Source organism: Castor canadensis, chromosome 4 (assembly GCF_047511655.1).
Source record: "Castor canadensis chromosome 4, mCasCan1.hap1v2, whole genome shotgun sequence".
Taxonomy (NCBI): domain Eukaryota; kingdom Metazoa; phylum Chordata; class Mammalia; order Rodentia; family Castoridae; genus Castor; species Castor canadensis.
The window spans coordinates 125,770,346-125,783,347 of NC_133389.1; the positions used below are offsets into that span (position 1 = coordinate 125,770,346).

The 13,002-nt window shown below is 39.6% G+C and overlaps 1 protein-coding gene across 3 annotated transcripts in view; it reads left to right on the forward strand.

The window, feature by feature from the left end:
- Itga6 (integrin subunit alpha 6) overlaps positions 1-6,836 on the forward strand; it is a 70,480-nt gene extending 63,644 nt beyond the window's left edge. For 2 of the 3 annotated variants that reach the window (XM_074071111.1, XM_074071109.1), the window contains one exon: positions 4,318-6,836. In XM_074071111.1, coding sequence (XP_073927212.1) covers positions 4,318-4,479 — 162 coding nt within the window. In that variant the 3' untranslated portion in view covers positions 4,480-6,836. Of the gene's footprint in view, positions 1-1,691; positions 1,822-4,317 lie in introns of all 3 variants that reach the window. The other variant, XM_074071110.1, reaches the window with a different exon arrangement.
- Positions 6,837-13,002: the final 6,166 nt, after the last annotated feature.

Genomic DNA, 13,002 nt, shown 5'->3' on the forward strand with positions numbered 1-13,002 from the left:
TCTTATTAGCAATCTTTATCCTCATCGAGACATAGCAATGGGTTGATAGTTCTAAAGTATCCAGACTCTCAAGGGGACTCTAAAACATCAGGTAATTTCAACAACTCCCACGTGAAAGTCATTCTTACTCTTTATACTCTTCTTTCTGAAGCTGAATTGTTTGTTAATGTCATAGAATTTTAGGATCAGAAACGATTCTAGGGGTTTGAGAAGTATCTCAGTGGTAGAACACTTGCCTAGTATTGCCTGGCTTCTACATGAAGCTCTAGATTCAATCTCTAGCCCTTCAAAAGGAAGGAAGGAAGGCAGGAGGGAAGATGAGAGAAATGATTCTGGTTCAGTGGCCTTCAAATTGAGTTCTGTGCATCCCCATAGTGGCAAAGTAAACTAAGATGGAAATCTCCGCCTTAACCAGAGGAGTTTTATTTTTATCTGCCTTAAATACTGGCTTTTGTGCAGGATTTCCTTTGGAGGTAAAAGAGGAAACTCCTCCAGGCTGATCCAATGAACTTCATTTTCATAGGTGAAGACACTCATTGCCAGGAATACATAAGAATGCTGCCAAGTTGGAGGCAGGGCCAGGATCTTCTGGTTTCTGGTTCATTCTTTTTTCTGCCCTGTTTACTAGCACTTATTATTGAAAGTTGGCTGGGTGTATTCACTGTATTACACTGAGAGCCACAAATAAGTAGTTCAGTGCTGCCCAATAAAACCCCTTGTAATGCTGGAAACATTCTGGAGCAGAGCTGTTCCAATATGGTAGCCAAGAGTCACATGTAGCTGTTGAGCACTTGAAATATGGTTAGTGCAATGGAGGTGTTAAATTTAAATTTGAATTAATCTAAATTTTGAGTAGGCATATGTAGCTAGTAGCTACCATATTGTACAAAGTGGATCCAGATTCTTACCCTCATGAGTTGCCAGACTAGAAAGCAGAATTATCCAGAAGAGATTTATTTGGCCAAGTTTTATTTCAAAAGACAGTTCCATGGCCTTATGAACTAGATAAAAGTAAATAAAAAGAGTTCTCCATTGTTGAAGGAAGGAAATAATGTCAGAAAGTGGAATTATGCTTTTATACTCCTTTAGAGTGACCTAACCTGAGGAACACAAGTTCCTACCATTTAAGGGTTACAAGGTGGTTCAAAATTTGGGAAAATGACAGCAATCATTTTTTTTTTTTTTTTGACAATGTGTTCAAATTGTGTTGTAATTCACCCCACAGATCCAAAGGCCTCCAATTGATGGTATTTGTTCCATAAAACTTATTATAAAAGGCAGAAAAATATGGTATAGCTATATTTTATTTGGACTTGTGTTAAGTTTTACTTAGAGAATTTATTTTCTTACCTTTGTCTCAAAAGACTACAGAAGTGAGTCTTCTGTATTCTCCTGCAAGAAGAAACCATCCAAAGCTACCCTTGTCTCTTTTAGAGTGACCTCAGAAGTTTTGTTGCAAATAGAAAAGTCAATTAAGCTAACTAGTGTCATCCATACAATATTTACCAGAGGCCCACAGTGATAGAGTGTGTTGAATGCTGTCACAGCGCAGCGCCTGCCCACTTCTGGCTGATCAAAAATGGTCTCTTTGTAAATGAGCTGTAACTAGGAAACAGGTTAAAATCTCAGGACGTTCTTTTGTTTAGCTCTTATCCACCATAAAATTGACTAAATACCTTGCTTCTTTGTAGTGTGGTTTCTTCAAGAGAAATAAGAAAGATCATTATGATGCCACATATCACAAGGCTGAGATCCATGCTCAGCCGTCTGATAAAGAGAGGCTTACTTCTGATGCATAGTATTGATCTCCTTCTGTAATTGGTAATTGATCAATGTTTTTTAATTGCTAGCTGTGGGACCTGCTATGGTTGTGGTGGCTAACTTGTAAGAGCGACAGCTTGCTGTGCGTGTCCCATTAACAGATGTTTCCAAATGTCCACACTGGCTTGCCTTGCTTGGATTTATTATTTTATTTCACTTAGAAGCACAGTTTGTTTTTTTAATGCACAAAGAATCTTTCATTGCAGGTGAGTTAATTTTGTGTTCTTGTAAAACATAGCCCACAGCAATGAAGAAAATCACAGCCTTTGTACGCACAAAAGGAGGCATTAGACCTCCATAGCAGCCCAGTTTGCCGTGTGTTGTTGATTTTGTATGTAGTGTCCCACTTGGAATTTCAAGATGCATGAGAAGTCACCCCAGATTTCTTGTCCGTTTTGGAATTTCCCAGGGATAGAAGCTTGTGTTGACCATCTAATTAGCCTGTTGGCATGTTGGAAACATTGCGTTTCTCTTGATGGCTTCCTTCTCTCATCTTTTTGCTCTCCTTGCTATGAAGTGATGGGGCAGGCTTGGAATGCTTTTTACTGTTGCTCAGAAATTGTTTTATGCCAGCTAAGCATGCAGTTTCATTTCCCTGCGTATCTCCTTCAGGGCAAAGACCATTACAACGAAGGCTGACTGTCAGTAAGATGGGCTTTACGTCCTACTTCATGAGATGGCTCCGTGCCCAAGTACACAATGTACAAAATTCTATTACCAAAAATGTCGCAGGCCATTTTTATTTCACTATGTTGTAATGGAGTTTGACCAGCTTTACATCTCCAGAGACATTCCACCTTGGGTCTCAGCTGATTTGGAATTCGTGTTTTGCTTCTGTTTTGTAAACCCATGGAAACAGGAATTGTTGGCAATTCCTTTTTCCATTTCTGTGGACATCAGACTATACAACTATTCCTGTGATCCCCTTCCATGGCACTGTCACGATGAATCTCAACATTACAGTTTTGATTTTACATTTCATCCCTAATTTCCTGCTTTTTTTAAATGGGGCAGGCCAGCAGTCATTTTGTAATGGATAAGTACATGACTTTTTTTTTTTTGCACAGACTAACAAATGAGTCCATATAGAAAAGGCCTAGAACAAAACTTCTTGGCCTATTGATTTAGTGATAACTAGGTATGTGGTTTTTCCTTGTCCCATGGCATTTTTATAACATCCTTCAACATAAATGTTCTATTCCTGTTGTTGTCCTATAATAAACACATTAATCGATCATTCTAAGTGTCTTTTTTATCCTTCTAAGCTACATTTTTTAACTGGAAAACAGCTTTTTTAAAATATATTTCTTCATTAAAAAATTCAGTCTTAATTTTGAATAGTTTTAAAACAGTGAATAAAATATGTGTTTATTAGCAATTTGAATGTAAATGGGTTTTTTTTGCAAAAGAAGAGGAAAAATTAGAGAATGCTCTAAAACTCATGAAATGACACCTTCCTGAAGTCCTGTGTGGTACATGATTGAGTTTATTGCAGGACACAATTATTTTGAGGTTTATTAATGAAAAAGTTTAACCTGAAGCACAACAGTAAATCTAAACAATGTAAATGACCTTGTAGCATATATATATACTGAAATCTCAGAAAAGAGTAGACAATTCTTAAATTAACCCTTTGGAACATGGTATATTCAAATGGTTATTTGTAAAATAGTTGTGACCTGATTTACATTTTATTAGTGGGAGTACAAAGTCTTTTTTTTTTTTTTTCTTTTGTAGTACTGGGGCTTGAATTCAGGGCCTGCACCTGAACCACTCCATCAGCTCTCTTTTTAGTGATTTTTTTTCTTTTTTTCAAGATTGAGTCTTGTGAACTATTTTGCCTGGGCTGGCTTCAAACCAGGATCCTCCTGGGTCTTGTGAAATATTTGCGTGGGCTGGCTTCGAACCACAATCCACCTGATCTCTGCTTCCTGAGTAGCTAGGATTACAGGTGTGAGCTACCAGTGCCAGGCACATTTTTTTATCTATGTCTTTTAAAAAATTGTTCTTAAGCCCAGTGTGGTGGTGCATGCCTGTAATAGAGGCTAATGTAGAGGGATTGTAAGTTCTTGGCCAGCCTGAGTTATATAGCAAGATCATGTCTCTTTCCCCCTCAATTTTTTTTTTTTTGTGTTTGTGTGCTTACAATAATATAGTAATCTAAAAATTTGGTCTTTTATATGTAATATTTTTTTAATGGAAGCACTGTTTCACAAATTCTTAAATTATTAGTCAAGAGGTAGCATTCATTGTTGTAAAATATAAAGACAAGATGAAAATGGACTTTTCTTCTAGTTTTATAACTGTTCTCTTTATTCCCACCGGCCATTAGTTCTTTTCAACCTATTTGGGCTTTCTTAAAAGAAATGGTGTCTCTTTACCCTTAGTGCAAAGGCAGACCTAGCTGAACAGAACACTTAGACATTGCAGGTTAGTGCACTTGGTTTTCTTCAGGTTGATTAATTTGTGTCTATTTCTGTCTCCCTCCTTCTCCAGTGTGGGTTCTTCAAGCGTTCTAGGTACGATGATAGCATTCCCCGATACCATGCTGTACGGATCCGGAAAGAAGAGCGAGAAATCAAAGACGAAAAATACAATGATAACCTTGAAAAAAAACAGTGGATCACAAAGTGGAGTGAAAATGAAAGTTACTCCTAGGGGGTCCAGAAAAGCTTCACAGCACCCATAATGTCTTTTTCCTTCCAACTCAGAAATACAAATGGATCTAGAAGCCTGATCAATACCTGAAGTTTGATTTCAGACTGACTACACACAGTACGAACCTGCAGTTTTAACTGCGGATATTGTTACACAGCCACGGCTTCTGTTTTGCACAGCCAAATTTAAGACCATTGGAATGGATTTTTCTTTAACTGCCTTAACTTTCAGGTTTTGTTTTTGGTGTGGCTGATTTACACGTGCTGGGGAAGGGCCTGCCCAGTTGCACTCCTGCGACATCCTCCTGATAGCCTAGCTGGAGGAGGGTACCCAGGATCACCTGCGCTAACAGAGTGGCTGTCCTACCTGTGCCGCAAGCATGCTTCCTATGGGATTGGGAACCTGTGTGTTCACTGTCCGTCCCCCCACACCTGCCCTGCACAAGACTGCCGTCGGGGTAGCTGTGTCTCAGTTGAAAGTGCTGTCTTAAATTAAACGTGCAATAGAAGGTGAAGTTGCCCTCCTGCCCTCTCTCCGTTCCTACAAGCGCAAATCCTCGGGCACTCCAAATACACGCAGATTTCCTTCTCCCTCTTCACTAAAACACACAGGCAGCACAGACTTGGATGCTAGTTCTACTTATTTGTATAGGATATTTATTTTTTTTTTCTTCAAACCATCTTGTTATTGACTAACAGGCCAAAGATCCTTCAGGTTGGTTTAAACAATCAGAATTTAAAACATGGGTGGTCACTGGTTTGGCCTAAATTATTTACTGCAAAAAAAGAGAAAATGATAGCTCTTTATAAGTATATTAGAGTTGTTTTTAATAACTTAACATCTCCTCATGGAAGCCCCAACCCCTCAACCCAAAAGAACCCTTAAGAATGAGGGTTAACTATACCGGTGTTAATTCTCATCAGACATCTGGTATTTCCCACTTCAGAGCCCCGTGTGATAGTTCTGAATTTCATGCTACAAATTTAAGGAACTCTTAGAGAAAATGAGTTCCTTGAATTCTAGGGCAAAGTTTACTCACTGCTGAAATACCAAATATTCAGGACTTAAAAGAAACAGTGAGTGCTATGGTGGATGCAGAAGCAATCCAGTGTAAGACTACTGAATAAGTACCTGCTTCCAAACAGCTTCTAGTTAGATGGACTGTTAAAGAAGGGTCTTTAACTTGTTAAGTGTCATTACAACCATTGTGCCATTTCCTTATTTTGTTTCCTTCCCTATCTAAATTCCCCAGATGACTTTGTGACTACTTTAACAAGATCTGCAAGGCTGGAGTTGTAGCTCAGTGGTAGAGCAATCACCTAGCATGCACAAGCCCTGGGTTTGATCCCCCAACACCACCAAAAATATATATATAGATAGCTAGAGATCTATATATATTTATATTGTCTTTGTCTTTTAATTGTAAAAATGGTGGGATGGGATCCTGTGCATTCACTAGAAAGTGAATAATATGAAAGCTGATTTTTTTCTAATTTCTGTGCTTTGAAATGTTGAGTTATATGGTGAGCAGCAGCAAACAGGTGCTAATTTGCTTGAATATAGTGTAAGCAGTGCCTCAACCTTTTAAAAGAACAAAATACAGCTATTTGTGCTATTTTTGCATTGGAGTTTTAACTTTTTTTCTCCCCCTTCTCACAGATCCTAGACCCTTAAGATACTAAAGACTTGCTGGGTTCCAGTGTGGCTCATGCCTGTAATCCTAGTTATTCAGAAGACAGCGATCAGGAGGATCTCAGTTCAAAGCCAGTCCCCAGCAAATAGTTCCCAAGATCCTATCTGGAAAATACCCAGTATAGTTATAAGGGCTGGTGGAGTGACTCAAGTAATAAGAGCACCTGCCTAGCAAGCCTGAGCCCCTGAGTTCAAACCCCAGTACCACCAAAAAAAAAAAAAGATACTGAAACTTTATTGTATTTTGGAATTTTCACAACAAATGATTTTACAAATGATACTTTGTTTACAAAAAGTTCTCTAAAACAGGTCATAACAGTGTTTTGAAGTCTCAGTTTCTTGTTGGGGGAACTTGGAGCTTACCCCACTGGCTTTACAGGATACTAAGATGCTGATGTCTTGACAGTTTGTTGACCTCTTGTTATAAAAATGAATGTCCAGGGGGGTGAGGGGGGAGGGAGGGAAGGTAGTTCAAGAACAAAGACAAGAATGTTCTGGTGTTTAAATTTATAGTTGTTAAAAATGTCATCTCAAGTCAAATCACTGGTCTGTTTGCATTTGATACATTTTTATACTAACTAGCATTGTAAAATTATTTCATGATTAGAAAATTCCTGTGGATATTTGTATAAAAGTGTGAAATAAATTTTTTATGAAAGTGTTTATTGCTTAGTAACACAGTATTGTATATGTGAAACAAACTCTAAAATTGTAAAAGCCTGAATTGCCTTTTTATTTCATCAAGCCAAAGTTAAGTTTTTCAGTATTTTTGCTTATTCTTAAATATCCCATATAATCTCAGGTCAGCTGAAGATAATAGTACCTGAAAGAATGCAGTGTGATCGCTTCTCAGCCTTTTGGCTAAAATCAAGTGGAGAATGTAATGTAAACGTGATTGGGGAATTTTTCCAGATCCTCTTTTGAATCTGCTGTTTACTTGATGACTAAGCCTTTAAAATTTCCTTCTTTATATGTAGCAGAAAATGGTCCTATAATGGTTTATGCAAGATACAAGGTGGGAGTTCTCTGTCTGTATTGATTTGCCTGTTTATGCCTGTGAAGGAATTAAGTATTATTTTGCAGTGGTACCATGACATAAAAAGCAGTGCTTATGGCTGAGTTGCTTCCTTCTTAGAATACTTGTTGGAGAGTCCACCCATGATATGTGTCGAGATAGTAATCACTGGGGTTACTTTGGAAGAATCCACCAGTCAGAAAATGTTTTCCTCACCAAAGCATTTAATTTAGATTTAAGCAGTTTGAGAAAATTTCTCTAGTTGAATTATCATAACTTAATACAAGAAAATAAAGCATGTATGAAGTACCTAGACAATATAGCACACCCTGGCCTGAACAGATTTCTTGTCTAAAACACATTATCTGTTAGATACATTGGGAAATAGTTTTTCCACTATACTTGGTATTAGCTATTGAGTCCTGGCCTTCTTGGGTCTTTGAACACAGGTGTTACCACTCAGTAGAAATAGGTAATTGGCACTTTTTAATGGTTTGAGCCAGCAGCAGCTGTGACCCCTCTCTAGCCGCAGTAGACATATCCAGTCCTGTGGGTTTCCATATTAAATCACCACACTAATATGCAGTCATCATAACCATTAAAAGCCTTCAGTAGCTGTAGTTTTACTAGGACTATGACACAAATGACATGGGCTGGAGGTCATGACAGTGCTTTATATGATTTATTCTCCCCTTTCCCCTTCTTGTCAAAAATCACACAGGAATGTCTATGAGCCATGGGTGGTATTATAGGGCTATCCCTGTAACAGAGGGAGTCCTAGAAGGAATGCTGCAAACATTGGCACTTTATTGTTGCCTCAAACCTCACAGTGGGTCACAGCCATGTCAGTGTTGTGGCTGTAGGTTAATTCTAAGATGTGAGAACATAGGGGGAAGCTTTCAATTGTCCAGACCAGGGAAGTAGGGGTTCTACTCTAAATGAAACATCCTACAAGATACTAACCCACAGAAGGACAGTGTGGGAGGACAACCTGGGACTCAATTTTAAAGTAGGAAGGTTGAGTTCCACTCAAGTTATGCTCAAGGGCTGAGAAAACAAATTAGGGGGAATTGCTTTGGTAGCATAAAGTGAATGATTCAAGGTTCCTCTAGACCTAAAGATAGGGCCCAACTACCTACACTTCACCAAAGGGGTGAAGACGAAGAACTTGAGAATGGTTTCAAGAGTGGCTATTGCAAAGCTAGTAGGCATCTGTTCTTCCCACAGGTCCTGATTATGGTTTGACAGGTGAGTGCTTTCTTTCTCTCTTGTACCTTAAAAAAACAGATTTTTGCCAGCCAGGGAAGGTGTATCATCCAGCTTTTGGGATGTGGGAGTTCTCTTGATTAGGATCTGAGGCCACCTCTGCAGAGGTGTTCTTAAAAAAGAAATTCATAAAGGGATGTGTGGTCAACTACTCTGAAGATAAACTGTAATAAACACAAACCAGAGCAAGAAAATTGGCCGAGCCCAGTGCAAGGGTGAGCCAGGTGCCACAAAGGGCAACACTAACCAGGTACTGGGTGGTAATTATACCAGAGTGAGAGAGTCAAGTGCAATTTTTGTAGCAGTCAGCATAAGTGCCTCAGTCTTGCCCTGATCCATCTCCATCCTGCCTATGCCAGGGCATGAACACACACTCGTGCTAGGAGAGGTCAGATAAAATTTCTCACTATCCATCCTTCTAAAACATCTGTGAAATACCTCAAACTACCAGGTCAGCATGTGCTGCCTTTGTTATCTCAAGACCTAGCAGGTAAGTGTTCAATTCACAAGTAACCAGTACATGAATTTAATGTTCTCTTAAGATCCTGTGATTATGAGGTAGATGTGGTTTAATCATTCTCTACTTTCAAGAAAAATGTCTAAGGTCATTAGTCTTTGGGGATACATACACAAATAAGACACTGAGTATTTTTTTTTTTTTTGAGTTGGGGGATCTTGGTATGTTGCCAAGCTGGCCTTGAACTCCTGGGCTCAAGCCATTCTCTAGCTTCATCCTCCCCAGTACCTGAGACTACAGACTTGTGTCACCATGCCCAGCTTTGGTGCTGACACTTAATAGGAAATTTATAATCTAAAACAACCCATGGTATTGACAAGTATTAGTGAATTCTTTTTTGTACGTAGCAGAATTCAAAAGCTTGAATGAAGATATCAATGGTTGGCATTGAGATGGTCAATACTTGATCCTTTGTGAGTGGAACTTGACCCTCAATCCCATTCCTATAAAATTTGGAATAGTCCTCAACCACAGCTACACACTTGAATCGCCAAGAAACTCCTCAAACCCAATCCCAGACTGCCCTTCCACTTCATCAAAATCTGTTCAGAGCACCCCAGGTGACTTTCATAGTGATGGCAGGGTGGAGAACAGCTTTTAGAGATCATTTGTGATATTTCCACTATGCCAGTAACAGGACCCAAGCAGCTAATGGTGATTTTCCATCAAGAGAGGCAGCTGGACAGTGCATGAAAGCATGGATCTGGAGTCAGACTGCCCAGGTTGAATTAGCTTTACCTCCTCGGATATAACGTGGGGGAGTGGTATCTGTCCCAATTTCTTCATCTCTAGCATATGGTTGATAGGGCTGGGCACAGTGGCTCATGCTTATAATCCCAACTATGTGGGAGGTGGAAGTAGGACGGAACTTCAACATCTAAGCCTGTGGTCTAGATCCAAAATCACATGACCCTATTTAACAACTAAAGCAAAAAGAGCTGGAGGCCTGGCTCAGGTGGTAGAGCATCCTGCCTAGCAAGCATGAGGCCCAGAGTTCAAAGTCCAGTTTTAGCCCCCCCAACAAAAAAGTGTATAAAATAAATAGTACCCTTTGTATAGGTTCTTATAGGGGGTAAAAGAGACAATCGTTAAATGTTACCTGTTTTTACTTACACTTTTTTGTTATGTAGAATCATAAAATGTGAAAATAGGAAGGAAGCACGGAAGTCTAGTCCCACTAGTTAGGTGCCTGTAGTCCCAGCTACTTGGGAAGTTGAAGCAGCAGGATCAATTGAGTTCAGGAGTAAAGGCCAGCTTGGATGATATAATCAGGCCACACCCCAGAAAAACAAAAACTGCATGTCTTCATCTTTAATGTGCTTATCACCCTAGATCAGTTTGAATAAGATTGACATTTCTTAAGACAATACCATAAGGTATAAGGCTGGGGTCAGGAAACGCACAGAAGTCCGTGAGTTAGGATAATTAAGAAAGTATCTTGAAATTTTCATGTGTTGCTTTTCTTGATTTCTTTCTCCTGAAATAGAAGAGTGGGTCTGGGACCACAGAGACAAGAGGCAGCAGCTGCTGCTATCTCTACTGCCTCTCCCTGCTGCCACTGCCACTGTCTGTTCATGTTAGGAGCTTAGCCATCCCTACCCATGATAAAGATCACAAGCAGGCAAGAAAAGGTTTTTATTGTGCTTAATGTTGCAACACTGTGGGGCAGCATAGGAGGATATCTCCTTTCTCCTGGCTGGCACATAAAGTGAGGCAAATGACCTGAGGTTAATATATCCTGAAATGGGCATGGCATGAGCCTGGTGTGCAGATGCACCATGGTAATTTGCACCAATCACAGTGCAGCTTCCAGTTCTACCAATCAGAGTATTCTACCCATCAGAGTACTGTAAAGTATCCAGAGCACCCAGGCTGCCATGAGGGCAGGGGGGCCAATTGCCAGAGCAGATGCTGCTCAAGGCTGCCAGGCATAAGAGAAGGGTCTGTCTGCTGCCATTTGAGGGCTCAAACAGCAAACTCCCAACAGTTTCATTCATTCAAAAAAAAAATGTTGCTTACAGTAAAGATTTAACAAAACCACTAACATTCTCAGAAGTGTTTAAGAGAACTTTAGTTTTATTTTCTTTTTTTTGAGATAGAATGTTGTAATATAGCTCATGCTGACCTTGAACTCTGTATGCAGCCAGAATGACCTCAAGCTAACAATCCTCCTGCTTCAGTCTCTTGAGTGCTGGGACTACAGGGTGTGTGCCACCATGCCCAGTTCAAGTAGAACTGGATAGCATATGTAAGGGAAACATAACTTCCAGAATTCTTAGTTGGAATGGACTTCTGTTGCAAAAGAAAAAACAATTAGCAAGAGAAAAACAAGTTTATTAGTACATATAGTTCACATATATATGAAAGGCACCAGAGAGTGATTAACTCTTAGAGGGGGTTTTGAAGTCCAGCTCATACAGCATTGTCAACAAAGAGCAGTACATTTTTAGAGATGTGACAAGGCAAAGTAAAAGGATTTGGGGTCTGGGGCAGTAACTTGTACACAGCAAATAAATGTTAAGTCAAGGCTGGTTAATGAGGATTCCTCTGGCACCATCTCCAGGCTGATAAAGGTCTAAAGTTGGTTTTGATATTTAACCTTTGTAAATTGGATTTCTCTGAAGAGGTCGCACGTGTATTGAAGATTCTAAAGACTGACTAGAACATCCTGATTGAGGAGAGATGGGGTTTTACAGGTGGAGAGCCAAAATTATATTGGACCATCTTTCGTCCCTTTTAATAGCCATTCACTACCAGTCTTTATTTATTGATTTTTTGGTGGGCTAACGTTTGAACTCAGGACCTCATGCTTGCGAAATAGGCTCTCTACCACTTGAGCCACACCTCCAGTCCCACTACCAATCTTTGTATCTAACCTAACATCCTTGTGACTAGTAGGCAAAACTTTTTTGGAAGGTATTGCTTAAAACAGCAGACTTCTGGCTTCCATCAATCCTAAAGCTAAGAATATTATACCATCTGAAACTTACACATTTCCCCCGCTCTACTATAGTCCATCTACCCAATGCCCCCAACGATGTATTAGATAAATGCATTGGTTTATGACTTTCTTTCATCTGTGATTATAAAATTAATGTAACCTCTTCCACAGTGGATCATGTGATATAGGGTAACCTGAATTTGTATTCCAAACCTTGGTCACTCATATTTGGCTCCGAATAAATTATTTCCTTTGAAGCAAAGAGCTGTGTTTTACATGAACACCTTTGTTCTCCCTAGTAGAAGAAGAAGGAAACCTTGTATTTCTAAATCTGTGCCCTGCTTTCAGGCATGTATAGGGAGGGCAGAGAGCTGTCCTGTATCAGTTTCTTCTTGTCTTCAGCTCAACTGTCCTTCATCTTTTGGAGAGGTACATTCAGTCTTGCACACCTGTATAATTCAGGAGATTTCTTGGCCCTCAGAGACCTAGACTCAAACTGCCATCAAAATAATCAGTTAGGGCCTGGGAATGTGGCTTAATGTTAGAGACCTGACCAAGCAACACTAGGCCCTGGGTTTGATTACCAGCACCACAAAAAACAGGTGGGGGCATTTTATTGAGGGAGCTAAAGGGTCCTAAATAAACATAAGCAAACTAAAACCCCACCCAGTGTAAATCCAGGGTAAACAGTAAAATGAAATTTAAGCTTAATCAACCAGAAACTGCCAAATAACCTCTAACTGGAGCCTTTCCACTGGCAACACCCAAATTAAGCTATGACTCCACTTTAACCAATCAAATATCTTCTTCGGCTTGTTGTCCCTTCCTGTCCCTTCTGTGGTGTTGCAGCAGGACAGATAGGGATATTGCGGTATGGGAAACAGCAGCTAGGAACTTACAAATAAATATTACACTAATGAATAACTTGATTAAAAGCATATAGATACTACTTTCTATGCTTCAAGACTCACTCTCTCAACAAACTGCTACATTAACTAAAAAAGAAAAAAGGTGGGTAAAAGAACATCTCTCTCCCTCTGATCCTGCCCACTTGCCCCAAAATAATTAGTGTGCTCTGAGAACTGAGCGAGA